At 38.9% G+C, this 17,031-nt stretch overlaps 1 protein-coding gene across 1 annotated transcript; it reads left to right on the forward strand.

The window, feature by feature from the left end:
* Positions 1–78: 78 nt before the first annotated feature.
* On the forward strand, positions 79–17,031 carry LOC135477091 (tubulin--tyrosine ligase-like protein 12). The gene is made up of 14 exons (XM_064757247.1): positions 79–214; positions 1,490–1,620; positions 2,128–2,292; positions 2,723–2,759; positions 3,119–3,278; positions 6,465–6,598; positions 7,206–7,396; positions 10,424–10,639; positions 10,828–10,939; positions 11,724–11,875; positions 13,298–13,379; positions 13,768–13,836; positions 14,421–14,559; positions 15,558–17,031. Exons 1-14 carry the CDS (start codon positions 80–82, stop codon positions 15,704–15,706), a joined length of 1,872 nt encoding a protein of 623 aa, XP_064613317.1. The 5' UTR covers position 79; the 3' UTR covers positions 15,707–17,031.

Genomic DNA, 17,031 nt, shown 5'->3' on the forward strand with positions numbered 1-17,031 from the left:
AAGGTGTCCGATGGCAATACCGCTGATGCACTCTCCTCTATTTGGTTTTCAAACATTTCCACGTCACGGAGAAGTAACCATGCCGCATGTGACAGATGAGAAGCCAGTAAGGCCTACGTTCTCTGAATTTGTTGCCTTACATCGACACCAACTGGTCCATTCTGCGATCCCTGAACGATACTGGCCTACGCTGTGTACGAAGTTACAAGACGAGGTGAAGTATTGTTATTTGAAATTGGTGACAAATACTGTTGCTGTATCGAAAACTAGGCCCACGTTGACCTTCCCGTCAGACAGGCCTATTTTTAGATGGCTTGTATTGATTTTTCTATGTGTGCTTGTACCGATGGCTTTGTACCAAGACATGTATAATTAACTTTGCAGACATTTGCACATCTGTGTAATTGCTATAGTGTGAAGGTTATCACTAATGCCTTTGACAGTAAATACTCTTTCTACTTCATGGATGTATTTATTGACTGATACAAATAATTTCTTGTTCAACGTCAATCATCATGTTGGAAATTATATACATACATGATGCATTCAAGATAACTACACGTACAGTGTAACTCTAAATCAGACTGCTTAATGTCAGGCTGCCCTAGCATTTACACCGACCATAACATCCTTGTAATAGGGTCAATATAATTAATATATCCTAAGTTAAGCAATGAGTACCTGGAATCTCTGAATGCAAACACAAGTACAGTAGGCCTACAGCTGAGGCGAAAAATCAGTTGTTTGTCGCTCTTATCGCTCTGTCTGAATTTTAACATTTATTAGATCTTAAGGTAACAGAGTATCCTACATGTAGGTTTGAGCAATTTATGTCTAGTTTAGGTTGTAGTTTTGAGTGCAAGGGAAAAAATGCCAAAACATACACCTATGTCCTGTTGTTACAACTGCTCTGGCCAGGCTGAGCTCAGCAGACCCAGGTTCAGTCCTGAGCTGGGTCATATCAGAGACAATAAAATTCTCGACCATGGTACTGTACTTCCTCACGTAATACTTAACAGAAGGTTGAGGTCAGGTACTGTACCTGTTGACTCAGTGTCAGTATTCTGTGACTGGATATCTGTTAGGTGTTAAGGTGTTGTCGTATTTTGCCCCAGTAAAGCAGTATTGTGAAAATGTTGGCATCTTGGTACAAGGAGTTAGGATCTCAGAGTGATGTAAAGCAAAAAGTGAAATCCTAAATGACCGTAAATTTCATCCATGACAACCTTGCCCATTTTTTGTGATTCTGAGAGTTTTATTGAGTCTAGAAAGGTGTTTTGAGGTTTGCTTGGAATATGGAATGATATTCAACTGGAAAATTGTAAGTTTCAGCACCAAAAATAATACTTTGTAAATTAAATTTGCCTCTAAAAATGCACTTTTGTGGGCAGAATTTGAGGTCATTTAGGGTACATACAAACTACATGTAGTCGGCAAGTTGGATTTGCCGAACATTATTCCAGGTAGATGTGTTGTAAATTTTGTGCAGATTTACGATGCCGGGGACAGTTTCCAGATGGTTCAAGTGCAGTATGAAAATGAGGCTGGAGAAGAAACTCGACAGGAGTACAAAGTGAGAGTGATCCGCGAGGAAGGAATAGAGGAAAGTGATACAAATCAGTGAGTCGGCTCATCAGCAGAATGATCAGACTTCAGGCAGGCTGTTGGCATAGCGGAGCAGTTCATACTGACTGATAGTACACATAGAATTTATTTATTTATAAATCATTAAATCATTAGTAGACACAAGGTGCAGGTTCAAACCCGGTCTTGGACGGGGACTTTATGGATCTGTAGACAATACATGGTCAACAGTGCTCATGTGGCATTGAAGACAACTCATCTTTCAGTATGGTGTTCCATGAACAGGCAGGCTTGCAGTATATCTACATGTCATGTGAAAAAGTTCGTAAGTATCTTGCCAAAGGTTGGCGGTTTACACTGGGCACCCACGCATGGTTCATCTACCCGTAAATCTGACAGGCATCGATTAAGTGTATAAATCTCAATGTACATGTATTTAGCAACGGTCTAGTAAATAAATTCATCTTAGTATAAAATGAATTGACTGCTCAGGAAAGGCGCTTGAACGCACTTTGACATTACATGTACCCTCCTATTTTGTAGTATTTACTTGGTTGACCATGCGTGGACATACAGACTGCCTGATGCCCGAGCCCAGCTGATGGCCATGCCAGGGCTACTGGAGAGGATGGCAAATCTGATGGAGGTGGCCAGTGATGAGGAAGACTCCGTGGCTACAGTGGAGGCTGTCTACAAGGAAATGTGGAGGTACCGTGGGTGTCTGTTAGGGTGGAAGAGGTTTATTCCTTTATTATACAGTGGGTTTGTAGTAAGGTGGCAGGGCCGTATTTATTTGTTTATTTACTTATTTATTTGATTGTTTTTTTTACGCAATACTGAACAATATTCCCCTTATATGACTATGGCCAGGATTACGGTGGGAGGAAGCAGGGCAAAGCCTGGAGGAAATGCATGACCATCTGTTAGTTGCTGGAAGACCTTCCCCACGTACTACTGGAAAGGAAGGCAGGAAGAGCTAGATGTACTTTTTCTAGGCTAAGCATTTGTGTTGGGTGAATTATTGTCTTCTTTTTATTTTAAATCTCATTCTTTATACCAAATGAACATGTTAATATGTGTTCAGGTAGAAAAGTATGCCATGTTCTTTGAATATATCTGATCTTTTTTTTCTTCACAGATATAATCAGACATACAAATTTGGCCACTTCTTAATGGTGAGTTTATAGCACAACATTTGAGGCTTCTGTGTTATCACCATTTTTTTCAGCTCATTTCATGTTATGATGTAATTTGAGTCGGTATTTCTACAGAAGACACGTCTACATGTAAGCAGTATTGTTGAAGTATTATCTGACAAGCAATTCTTTTAAAGGCATAGCTCAACATAAAATACATGTACAAATAAAATAAATACAATCCACCTGTATGTTTTTTTTTTGACTGAAACTAAGGCCCGAATCATTTCTAGAAATATGAACCTTTATGCTTATATCACTTTGGTGGAGAAAATGTTGGAACCAAATCCATGTGTGGAAATCCTTTTTGAAATCTCATGTTTCTGATGATTTAACAGGGCTCAGAAGAAGCTATGCCTCTTTGGTATATCATGGATGAGTTTGGATCACGTATCCGTCATTCTGACAAGCCTACATTCAAAGCTGTGCCATTCTACTATGTCCCGTCACAGCTGGCATTTACGCTGTTGTGGCCACTCCAAGATTTGAACCAGGGAGGTAGGTCTTCCTACAGAACACACGAACCACATACAAATGCATCGTCACAATGTTGTGGGATGTCCTCAGGGTCCACTCAGTTACAGTGACAACTTTTGACTGTGCAAATTGTTTGACAAAGTGTGAAGTTAGCCTGTTGAAAGGAGTGGAAGCCAAGTTTGTATTTTCATATTACATGTGTGTAAACATGAGGTCAGGTGACATCCCTTTTCAAAAATTTACCTCCCTTAACAGTAGGTATCAACTAATCCATTGTTGACAGCATGTAGCCACAGACCCCCATTAATTTTCCATAAGCGACAGTGTTAACGTTTAGTGCCGTAGCTCAGTCCCAAACATTCCGTGGCCAATAAGTTTTGGTGGATACCTGGCCCAGGCTGTGAGAAAGAGGCCATAAAAATCTTGACATAGGTTCACCGTTAAAATCTGGACCTTTCTATGCTGGCAGCTGGGAGGGGTGCCTAGCAACGCCAAGGGGACATCACTCACAACCTCATCACTCCCTGTCTCCTTTTGTCCTCTCGGCCAGAATTTCAATCTTTCATCATTAAAACACATACCTGCCCAAAGCTTAGACACTTGCCATCATTTGAATCCCAAGCATGTACCTTTACACCAAAAATGGCAGGCTGGCAGTGAAAAAAGACATTAAACCCTAAAATACACAGAACTACATTCGTCCCTCTCGAGAAAACGGAAGTTGTAATGGGGTATGTGGAAATACCAGTGTGATGGAATTTAAACGACCGGAATTATTAAAGGTGACTAATCAGGCTGTGAAATTTCTTGTAGGGTTAACAAGTTGTGAATCATTGCAAAGTGCTTTGGTGCATTGAGAAACAGACAAAGTAAATGCTAATATTTATCATAGTCCCATTTGCTTTAATACTGAAACAAAGAACATATACGTGTACCTGTCACCAAGGGAGATAAGCCCTTGAAAAGGGAAGTAACCTATGTATGACAGAATTACGAAATGGAGTTAATAATACCCACAGTGTCAATCATGAACTGATGAAAGAAGCTGAGTCCGGTACAGTTCAGGATGGGAAAGGTAACATCGGGCTGACCCTGTATTATCCTGACCCCATCAAAATGCAGATCAGAGACTGGGCTCTGCAGTAACGGAGCAACAGTCTACCAGTATCAAGAACTGCAGTTATGGAGTACGCCCGAAAGGCTGTGGACGGTCCCGACTAAGGCGTCCAATGGCTGGCTAGGCCAATTCCTCTGTAGACATCACCTGACCCTGAAGACGAGGACGAGTGTGACCCAACAACTTCCCAATGACCTAGAGAGGAGGGTTCAGATTTTCCAAATTTATATCCAAGAACAGAGATTGAATGGAGAGTTTGATGATGGTCTTCTTCAATTCAACGGACCCAAGCAGAACTGTTGCCCAGAAGGGAGAGAAGACCTTCGTCAGCAGATCAACTGGTGCTGCAAAATGTCATCTAACTGTTACGCCTGCCATGACATCAAAGGGTATAACCTTACTGTGTCTGCTCATCTTCAGAGGTAGGCATTCGCTCTTCACTTTTCTGTTTTCTTTTAAATTTTACTCTCCATGATATTTGTCAATCACCACACGAAAAAGTCTTTGCACAATAATTTTATTTTTACTTCTTATTTTCAAAGGAAAGAGATGGCCATTGGACGCGACGTCAGTGCTAATAAATATCCATGTGAGGATGCAGGATGTATATCTGAAGGCTTAATGGTGGTTTAGATCAACACAGTCTCAGCCCTATTCACTCCAGGAGGGAAGAGTATTCTGATCATGGATTCCTGTGCTGTCCACATTACCCCCACAGTTTGTAGGAAACTGGATGCTGTGGGCTTTATGTATGAAGTTGTCCGGGTGGTTGTACGTCTAAGGTAAGCATTGCATTCATGATTTCTTTTTGCCTGAAACATACATGCTGATAGATATTTCGATTTTATCTTAAGTCATCAATTCAGTCTGAATTTTGAGATAATATTGTAACCTAGCCATATGTTAAGATGAATGACATGTAACTTATGTGACGTAACAGTCTTTATGTATTTTATTACTTCTACAGGTATGTATACTTTTTGCCCATAGATACAACTGTTGGATGTTTAAATCAACGAGCCATTCAAAGACCACTTGAGGCATTCTTGGACAGCTTATATGAATAAGTTCAACCACACCTGTGCACGTATCCCCACAGCCAGTCGCCAGCTTATTTTGGACTGGATTGACACGGCTTGGCAGGCGATTGACCAATGTCCACACTGACCAGGTCATTTGGCGTATGTGGCATCACGGATGCATGGGACTGGACAGCTGCCGAAGCCGAAAGGAGAGCAGCTGTTCTTCATGGTGATCTACTCACTGATCATAGTTCAAACTCGGTTTTTGATGAATTCACCACCGCTGATGTGAACCACCCACACTGGAAAATGACACTGCGAACCCTTTCCTGTAAATGCTCCAGTCCCAATGTTTGTGTCATGCATTGCAAGTGTGTTGAATTCACTGTATATATATATATGCCGATTTGACTTTTCAGTTCAGGAAAATAAAGTGTTGTGAAGTCAATAAGTTACAACTGTACATGTGTTGACTTGATTGATATCATAGGCCTTGCCTCCAGTAATGAATGAATTCATTAGCAAGGCAATGACAAGCCAGGCAGTAATAGTAAAAGTAAGAAGTTTAAAAATATAGGAGTATAACATTGTATTTAGTCAATCTTACAGCAGCTTTATTTGGAAGAGGCATAGAACAGTCCTTGCTGTTGTCTTTGCTATAATGAATCATATAACTGGCTGAGATCTGTATCTAAACCAATTGGCTTCGTTACTGCGAACTGTGTGGCCAGTAATGAGATTGAGCGTGGGATTCACTACTATTCGTAAGCAAGCTTCTTGATGAATACAGTTTTGAAAGAGACCCGTGTGATTGTGGTTTCAAGTTAAAACAAAATTACCAGCATGGTTCCAAAAGATTGATCGGTGACAAAGGTTAATTTGTTAGACAAGCTTTTAATGATGATGAAATTTAAAACATAACCAACTCAGCCAGTTCTGACATGAAATTTTAAAAAAATATTCCAAAAGTTTAAAATATCTCTTACATGTGTTAGTGAAAAAAAATGCTATAAATATCACTTCAAGATTGTTTCCTGCTGATGTGCTGATTATGAACTGTGTTCTCAGAGGAAGTGACCCGGGATTTTGTGGAGAATGTCCATGACCCGCTGAAAAGAAGAGCTAGACTGTTACCATGGAAACCTGATGATTTAACTGACATTCCTGTTACTCAAGTTGAACCAGACGAGGAGTATTTTTTGGTACAGCACTTTGTATATTAAAATGTAAAAAAACCTGAAACATTATGGTGAACACCATCATTAACATTTCTTTGAAAACCTATTGGCAATGGACAGAAACTTTTCTTTAAAGTAGAAGAGGGTATCAAATAAAACTGACATATTTATGTGATTAGAAAGTCTTGAATAACAGGAAAGTCTTAAAAGAAACATTTTTTAAACATCAAACAAAATGAAAGGTAGGTTTACAATTTTATTTCTTAAGAGTGGAAAAAATAGCTTGTGAAAGCACCTGTGTTAGACAGTAGGCATCTTGCCAGTAACACTCAAAGGGTTTTCAAATATTGGAATACATTAACTTCTGTGGGGCAAAAAGTCATGAGAAAAAAATGGTGTTCAAATTTTCAGATGTAACTTTTATTTAGTCTTCTATTGGGAATATATTTGAAAGTAAAGGTATTCTGTGTCTTAATGTGGATACAGTGACAAACAAACTGTTTGCATATACCTTAATATGTGGGAAGGAAAATCATATTATAGGGCTGCATCAGTATACACCATATGTACAAATATTAATAAATCTTAATCAGATGAACAGGTATTATGTTGTGTTAACCACATTTTTCAGGAGTACAGAGGAACCGAGACATTACCAAAGGTGAACAGTGAGACTCCCACCCTCCCCAGAGATCGGTGTGCTAAGGTTTATTTTGACACAAAGATGTACACCAGTTTCCTAACTGACCCCAGGTTTGAGGCTGTTCAATCTTCAGCCGAGGCAGACATCTGGTGGCTGTGTCGATCTTTCAAGGATTACCAGTGAGTATATGTTTGGTGTTTTTGTGAGGAATAATTCCAAGTCATTTTAGTAGAGGCTGATGCCTGCATGATGGTGGAATTGATTCTTCAAGGATTACCAGTGAGTATATGTTTGGTGTTTTTGTGAGGAATAATTCCAAGTCATGTTAGTAGAGGCTGATGTTTGTGTGATCGGTGAATTGATTCTTCAAGGATTACCAGTGAGTATATGTTTGGTGTTTTTGTGAGGAATAATTCCAAGTTATGTTAGTAGAGGCTGATGCCTGCATGATGGTTGAATTGATTCTTCAAGGATTACCAGTGAGTATATGTTTGGTGTTTTTGTGAGGAATAATTCCAAGTGATGTTAGTAGAGGTCGATGCCTGCATGATGGTTGAATTGATTCTTCAAGGATTACCAGTGAGTATATGTTTGGTGTTTTTGTGAGGAATAATTCCAAGTCATGTTAGTAGAGGCTGATGTTTGTGTGATCGGTGAATTGATTCTTCAAGGATTACCAGTGAGTATATGTTTGGTGTTTTTGTGAGGAATAATTCCAAGTTATGTTAGTAAAGGCTGATGCCTGCATGATGGTTGAATTGATTCTTCAAGGATTACCAGTGAGTATATGTTTGGTGTTTTTGTGAGGAATAATTCCAAGTCATGTTAGTAGAGGCTGATGTTTGTGTGATCGGTGAATTGATTCTTCAAGGATTACCAGTGAGTATATGTTTGGTGTTTTTGTGAGGAATAATTCCAAGTGACGTTAGTAGAGGCTGATGCCTGCATGATGGTTGAATCGATTCTTCAAGGATTACCAGTGAGTATATGTTTGGTGTTTTTGTGAGGAATAATTCCAAGTGATGTTAGTAGAGGTCGATGCCTGCATGATGGTTGAATCGATTCTTCAAGGATTACCAGTGAGTATATGTTTGGTGTTTTTGTGAGGAATAATTCCAAGTGATGTTAGTAGAGGTCGATGCCTGCATGATGGTTGAATCGATTCTTCAAGGATTACCAGTGAGTATATGTTTGGTGTTTTTGTGAGGAATAATTCCAAGTCATGTTAGTAGAGGCTGATGTTTGTGTGATCGATGAATTGATTCTTGAAGGATTACCAGTGAGTATATGTTTGGTGTTTTTGTGAGGAATAATTCCAAGTCATGTTAGTAGAGGCTGATGCCTGCATGATGGTTGAATTGATTCTTCAAGGATTAATAGAAAGTTTGTGTAGAGGTGGTTCATGAGAAAAAAATCCTTGGCAGAGATAGTGGTCTGGTGGATTAGCAGTGCAAGTTTACAGACATCTGGTGGCTGAGTCATTCCTTCAAGGATCATAGCAGTAAGTTTACAGACATCTGGCTTCTGTTTTACAAAGCAGTTGCAAATTTCAAGTGCACAAACACCCCACCTCAGCAGGTACATGTCCCTGACAAACCACCCTATGCCCCTATGTATTGCTTTATTATTACTGGTATTCCTTGAAGGATCCACTAAGCCACCAGACATCTGTAAACTTACTGGTAAGCCTTGAAAGAATGACTCAGCCACCAGGGTCCTGTAAACTTACTGGTAATCCTTGACGGAATGACTGAGCCACCAAGGGCCTGTAAACTTACTGGTAAGCCTTGACGGAATGACTGAGCCACCAGATGTCTGTAAACTTACTGGTAAGCCTTGACAGAATGACTGAGCCACCAGATGTCTGTAAACTTACTGGTAAGCCTTGACAGAATGACGGAGCCACCAGATGTCTGTAAACTTACTGGTAATCCTTGAAAGAATGGCTGAGCCACCAGGGTCCTGTAAACTTACTGGTAAGCCTTGACGGAATGACTGAGCCACCAAGGGCCTGTAAACTTACTGGTAAGCCTTGACGGAATGACTGAGCCACCAGGGTCCTGTAAACTTACTGGTAAGCCTTGATGGAATGACTGAGCCACCAGGGGCCTGTAAACTTACTGGTAAGCCTTGACGGAATGACTCAGCCACCAGGGTCCTGTAAACTTACTGGTAAGCCTTGATGGAATGACTCAGCCACCAGGGGCCTGTAAACTTACTGGTAAGCCTTGACGGAATGACTGAGCCACCAGGGGCCTGTAAACTTACTGGTAATCCTTGACAGAATGACTCAGCCACCAGGGTCCTGTAAACTTACTGGTAGTCCTTGAAGTTACTCCATTAATAATAAAGCAATACATAGGGGCATAGGGTGGTTTGTCAGGGACATGTACCTGCTGAGGTGGGGTGTTTGTGCGCTTGCGCGTACCTTGGTAATGTGTCATTCTTTTTCAGGTACATGTACCTGTTGAGATATAGTGGATTTTCACTTTCATGTGCCTGCTGTGGTGTGGTGGTTTGTCAGGTACATATACCTGCTGAGATGTGGTGGTTTGTCAAGTGCATGTACCTATTGAGGTGTGTTGGTTTTTCACTTAAGTCAGCCTGCTGAGATGTGGTGGTTTTTCAGGTACGTGTACCTGCTGAGATGTGGTGGTTTGTCAAGTACTTGTAACTATTGAGATATAGTGGTTTTTCACGTACATGTGCCTGCTGTGGTGTGGTGAGTTGTCAGGTACATATACCTGCTGAGATGTGGTGGTTTGTCTGGTAATATACATGGTGACACATGGTAGTTTGTCAGGTACATGTACCTGCTGAGATGTTGTGGTTTGTCAGGTACATATACCTGCTGAGATACGGTGGTTTGTCAGGTACATGTACCTGCTGAGATGTGGTGGTTTGTCTGGTACATATACCTGCTAAGATACGGTGTTTTGTCAGGTACATGTACCTGTTGAGGTGTGGTGGTTTTTCACATACATGTACATAATACCGGTTCAGAAGTAGTTCATTTTTTTTTATTGTTTTTCTTGTGGCTTGACAGATTAAAGATATTTTGTTACTTTTGTTCCAGACATACCTCTGCAGGTACATGTATATGTGTGTGTACCATTCATGTTTTCGTGGTTTCACGCAGAAAAAGACCATTATTTGTTAAATGTCAAAATGTATCGTATACAAATATATCACTATTTTTTTTTCAGAGAATTGAGTGAAGATTTACCAGGCGTTTTTGTGAATCAGTTCCCCAATGAGAATTTAGTAACAATCAAAGACTTACTAGCCATTGTGGCCAGACGAGCTGGCAAGAAAACAGGGGAAGATAACTCTGGTAGAGGACCAAAATGGCTGCCCATCACCTACAACCTTCAGACTGAGCTACCAAAATTTGTGTCATTGTTTCAACAACAAGAGTCTCAGTAAGTTCTTGCGATTTTAAATTGTAAATCATTGAAATACTTTGTATTTCCAGTTGCGTTTTGTTCTTGTTTGCAGAACTTTTGATTGTCTGCAATAACAGCAATGAACTTGAACATAACATGTATGTTGACGTGTAAAAAACAAACATCAGAAACAACATTGTATGAGATTCTTCTCTATATTACAGAGGATTAGACAATCACTGGATCTGTAAACCCTGGAATTTAGCCCGTGGTTTGGATATTCACATCACAGATGACATCAACCACATTGTTAGGCTACCAGATACTGGACCAAAGGTGAAACATTTATGTTAAATCAAAGTGTTGTCTGATTTACTGAAGAATAAATTCCTGGTCTTCAGAACACTTCAAAAAAGTTCCATTTGAGATGGTAGCTAGGGGTTATTACATTATTATGGGTGACACCAATTTTGTTTATTGTTTTATGAACAAGCTGATGAAAATCCAACTTTTGTTTTATCTGATCTTGATGTTTTATGATTTCCTGTTTTTCATGGCTTTCTGCTTAGGTAAATATGTCTTTGACAGGAAAATTTACCAATATAGTCTACATTTACCACAAATTAGATAATTTTCACGTTTTTTTTTTACATCACTCTGACATTGATAAAAAGATTCATAGATAGGTGTGATCTGTCTCTATAATCCTGAATTAGACATACATGTAGTTACTACCCTGCAGTACAAAGAATACAGAGGATATGTCTGCTGCGCTGTTCAATCACAAGTGCTCAGGGGATCGAATCTGTTCAAATCGAAGTTCCGGTTTCCTTGTTGATGGCCACTTTTAGGGAGAGTTTGACCAATTTTGACCAATCACATCAGCTGACCTATCATGCATCCTTGTATGGAAATTTATCCGCATTCAGTTTTTCATTGCAGTCTCTCTAAATATGACAGTGGTTGGATAGTGTGAAGGAATGTGACCAAATCTGGATGTATGGTTCTATTACTATTTGACAAGATACAAAAAGGTGTGTGTAGTTTAATCCTTTTAGACATTGCGCATTGATTTGTGCCAGTCACTTCAGCCCTTTAGTAGTATAATGTTCATTTTTAGGTGGCTTGTAAATATGTGGAGGATCCAGTGTTATTTTACCGCAGTGGAATTGGCCAAGTGAAGTTTGATGTTCGGTATATCGTCATGTTAGCCAGCTCTTCACCTCTTAAACTCTATGTATACAAGGTCTTCTGGTTGAGATTTGCTAACAAGTAAGTGCAAAAGAACTATTTTACTGGAACTGGATTATTTTAATTATTTTATAGTTTATTTATCATCTTCCTTTGTTTCCTGTGTAAATGGATATGATGTAAAGCAGTTCAGTATCACATATATAGTTATACAGCTATTTGATTCATTTATTTGATTGTTGTTTACGCCGTACTCAAGAATATTTCACTTATACGACGGCAGCCAGCATTATGGTGGGTGGAAACCAGGCACAGCCCAGGGGAATCCCACGACCATCCACAGGTTGTTGACAGACCTTCCCACATACGGCTGGAGAGGAAGCCAGCATAAGCTGGACTTGAACTCACAGCGACTACATTGGTGAGAGACTCCTGGGTCATTACACTGCGCTAGCGCGTTAAACGACTGAGCCACAGAGGCCCCTACAGCTATTTGAACACTGCTGAATATGCAAATGATGATGAACATAGCAAATAAGAATTGTGACTACTTCGGTGGCCTAATGGTTAGAGCGTCTGCCTCGAAGTCGAGAGGACACCAGCACCAATAGCACAGTTGGTAGAGGGCCTGCTTCAGTAGGCAGTAGATCAAGGGTCAATCCCGGGCCGGGTCACGTCTGAAGGAGGAAGTTGGAACTTTCTCGCTTGGTGTTCAACATTAAGGGGACAGTGCAACAACTGGTTGACACGTATTAGTATAATGACTTGAGTGGGGTGGCTAACTTGCCTTTGGTAAGCCATCTCAGTGAAGCAGCACTAGATAAAGAGCGGGGGAAATCTGTCCTGCAACAAGGAGGCACAATGCACTTAAACACACTCCAAGTACTCATCGTCATATGACTGAAAAATTGTTAAGTCCGACATTAAACCCCATACACTCACTCACTCAAAGTCGGAAACCCGGGATCAAACGCAGGTTGTGTCATACCAAAGACTTTAAAAATAGTATTTGTTATGACCCTGGACCTATAAAAGGTTAGTGCAAGGAAACAGGACTGGTTGGCCTGGTGTCAGTGTAATGTGACCGGGTGGGGTGTCTGGGATGCATGGTGTCTTCGGCATGATACTTCAGGATTAGAATCTAAGAATTTTGAGTTTACTGCCCAGCAAACTTCTGTTGTCTATATGAAGATGAAATGACATCAAAGGTGTATAAGATTTATTTATGCCGCACCATGTGTGAAATGACTGAATAACTTGAATACAATGTCCTTTCAACAACTTCATCTTGTACCATTTTAGCTAAATTATTGATAAGAATAATTATTGAAATATAACACGGGAAGTTTTTATTAGTTTTTGAATAGTTTTGAGAAGGATTGTTTCCAACAAATGAGATGGTTTAATTCATGACTTAAGGGACAAGAAATGATGACATTCAAACTTTACTGTGCAATATCTGAGATTGAATCATTAAGATTTGTTTGTGTTTATTTGATTCAGACCCTTTTCCCTGGACAACTGTGATGATTATGAGAAACATTTCACTGTGATGAACTACAGGGAAGATGCTAATCTGAAACAGGTATCTTTTGGTTAAGATATTTTTGCACATGGTTCCAGTATTCATGTAGTTTTGTCAAATGTGACTACATGTGATTGTACAAAAAGTAAGTGTTCATATGATTTTTGGCGTTCGATTAATAATTAAAATGTAGGAACATTTACAAATTTTGATTTTATTCAGCCCTACAAGTCATTAAAACAAATTGCCAGCATGGTTTAAAGATAATCACTAGATAAGTTTATATTTTGGAGTAAAAAAAAAATGAAATGGATTTTGACTTTGGTAGAGAAACATGCTGTAGTGTTTTAGCGTTAATTCAGTACTGCTGTTTACTGAATATGTGGGAAAGAGGTTGGCGTGTACCTGATTAGCAGGAGTTATCTGCATTGTTGCTTGTTATCACCAGATTCACTATGATGACTTCATTCCACTCTTTGAAAGCCAGTATCCAGATTATAGTTGGAAAAGTATCGAGGTTGGTATTAACAATAATGGCAGTATGTGCAGAAAAACTAGTTATATATCATTTATAAAAAAATGTTTGAAACGGTTTTCAATAAATAAGATTTTCTTGTGTGTGACAAACTTCTTTAAAAAATATGTTGATCTACCAATAAGCTTAGCATAATGCAAATGTATGCATACTCCACCTAAAAGCTGAGAAGTCGCATTTTTGACATTTCAGTATTTGATATCTTTGAAAAAATTTTGTCAAAAAATTAAAACATCAAATATGTAACTTCTCATTTTTTTTTTAAAGTATCTATTCTTTTGCACTATGCCGAGCTTGCTGGTAGATGAATAACTTAAAAGTGGAGATGCCAAATAAAATTTTGTTCAAACAGTGAAATATCAAACATGCGACTTATCAGCCTTTTCGAACTATCCATTTTTCTGCATTATGCCAAACTTCCTTTATGCTCAACATACAGTGACCCAACCACCATCATATATTGATATGCTAGACTATATGACTTAAAAACTTTCCAAATAAGTGCTGATGTCTGATATATTCTTGGTTTATCTGTAAATACAGTATCTTGTCAATTTATTCTTCAGAGTGACATATTTAGTATGTTCCGGGAGTTGTTTGAGGCTGCAGTTTCTAAGCCCTCCCCCAGGGGTATCCCACCCAGTCCCCAGTCCCGGGCCATGTACGCAGTAGATCTACTTCTTAAGTGGGACACGAATAATACAGGTGAGTCTTCTGACTACAGGTATGCTTCAAGAATGACATTTCAACCTTATTGGTCATTGGATTAACATGTATAGTGTTATGGTATATCATGAGATTATAAAGACTGTATAAAACAAGTATAATGTATTTATTTATTTGATTGGTGTGAAACAATATAACCAAGGATGTCATTTATACGATGCTGGTCAGCATTTATTAGGGGATCCAATATTAAATAAACCAGGGTGAAAACCCTTTGTCAGGTTCCTCACAGACCTCCTGATTTAAGGCCACAGTCGAAAACTGGATAACCTCATTGTTCACTGCTTGAGTACGGCGTAAAAAAAAAATCCATAAAGTAAATAAATCAATCATTTGTCAATGGCCAGACAGACATGACAGACACAGCAAGCCAATTCTTTATCCACCTTAGCCATGAGAGCGCTTGATAGGATATACATTGTGGGAATTACAAATAAAAGGACTGCTGTTGACAACTATTGTTGCTTTTCATTGCCATGTCCAGGTTTTGAGTCATGATTCCATCAAAAAATGTTTCAATCCTGCTGTTCCAAACTCTTGTCGATCTTTTTTTTTTTTTTGATTGGTGTTTTATGCCGTACTCAAGAATATTTCACTTATACGACGGCGGCCAGCATTATGGTGGGAGGAAACCGGGCAGAACCCAGGGGAAACCCACGACCATCCGCAGGTAGCTGACAGACCTTCCCACATACGGCTGGAGGGAAAGCCAGCATGAGCTTGTCGATCTTTTAACTGGATCTTTGTACATGTATTCTTGAGTACAATGCAGACCATCATTGGAGATCTGGTACATATATGATAAATATGATTGATATTTCCACCAAAGAGTCAGTTTATCTTGGTTTTAGTCCTTTTTGAATATGTCAGTATAAACAAACTACATTTGTACATTTCTTCAAATCATAAAGTCCTTTCAATTCTTAAGTATGTTAAATGTTAAACAACAATCGAATAAATAAATAAAACTGTTTCAGGTGACAGGATAATTCAGCCAGTGTTATGTGAGGTGAACTTTGGACCAGATTGTGAAAGAGCCTGTAAATACCACCCTAACTTTATTAACGACGTCTTTAGCACACTCTTCATGGAGGACATTGCAGACAGACCTGTGGTACAGCTGTGATTTTCATTGGTTTAGAACACCATGTAAACTACGTCACAATTATTGTGTCACTATTATTGCTTCACATGGGAAGTATTTTTCAAACCATTGTTGATGTGTTGGCTGGTAATATTCTGGTATTTAACGTTATTATAAGCCCACAGGAGCATGTTGTGGAAAAGTCAGACGTTAACGATATATGAATGGAATGGTGGCACCCTAGCTTCTTCCACCTACTGATTAAGTCAAAACAGGGCAAAACATTAAACAATAATCAAACGAATTCATATCCAGGCTGACCGTGTTATTGGCTAAAAGGTCTAAATTCACCAGCCATTGGCTTGGATGTAGTCTGAAATCGGGAACCTACTTTGATACAGCTGTATTATAGTAGCTTGGGAGTTCCTCAAGGCTCTTACCAGTATCCTCCACTGATCTAAAATGTCATCTATCCCATCTAAGTGATATATTTTTGAGCAGTGTGGTGTACCAACTGAAAAAATATATGTTCACCCTAAAACAACATGTAATTGTTGTACGAAATACATGTAAGTGCAATATTTGAGACATGGGATGAAATTTAATCTCAGATCAAAATTATTTGGTCTTAATTCAAAATACCTATATACATGTACTAGATGCAAAGTAAACTTTGAAATAAGACAATTCAAACGTTTTAGCAAATTTGAAATGGGGGGAAAGCCAAAAAAGGCAATTTTGCTCAGTCTTAAAACTCACATGTAGCATTTTTTTTTTCTCAGAGGGGAGGAAGGTGGGGGTGGATATAAATATGTAAATCCAAAACTACATTTATTTCAGTATACAACAAAGATGCGTGGAAACAACATTGTTATTAACAGAGGTTGTGTACTACACTGTAAAATGTTTGTTTGGACAAACTGTTTGACATGTACTTCTTGTTAAAATCATATACGATATTGTATAAGTATATACAGTTTTGATGAACGCATTTAAACACCAGTCACAAGATAACAAACACATTTACATTTTGCACATGTGGCATAAGCACCCAGCTGAATACTGTACAGTATCTCCAGCTATTCTTTCCTTCCCCACATTACTGTCCACATGTCCTTCTGTCCCTACATTCCTAACCGTGGTTGTCATGCTGATTGTCATGACAAAACTTTTATAGTAATGATTAAATACTCCTGTCAGGAATTGCCGTAAAAAAAAAACGTTGAATTTTGAAGGAAGTCCTCAAAAAATTTGGTCAAATTTGGTCACCAGAAGAATTTTTGATTTTTTAAGTAGCTGTGGTAACCCTTTGGGCTACCCTATATCTCAGGTAGGTACATGTATATTCTATTTACGTCCCATAAACA

This window comes from Liolophura sinensis, chromosome 1 (assembly GCF_032854445.1).
Source record: "Liolophura sinensis isolate JHLJ2023 chromosome 1, CUHK_Ljap_v2, whole genome shotgun sequence".
Classification (NCBI taxonomy): domain Eukaryota; kingdom Metazoa; phylum Mollusca; class Polyplacophora; order Chitonida; family Chitonidae; genus Liolophura; species Liolophura sinensis.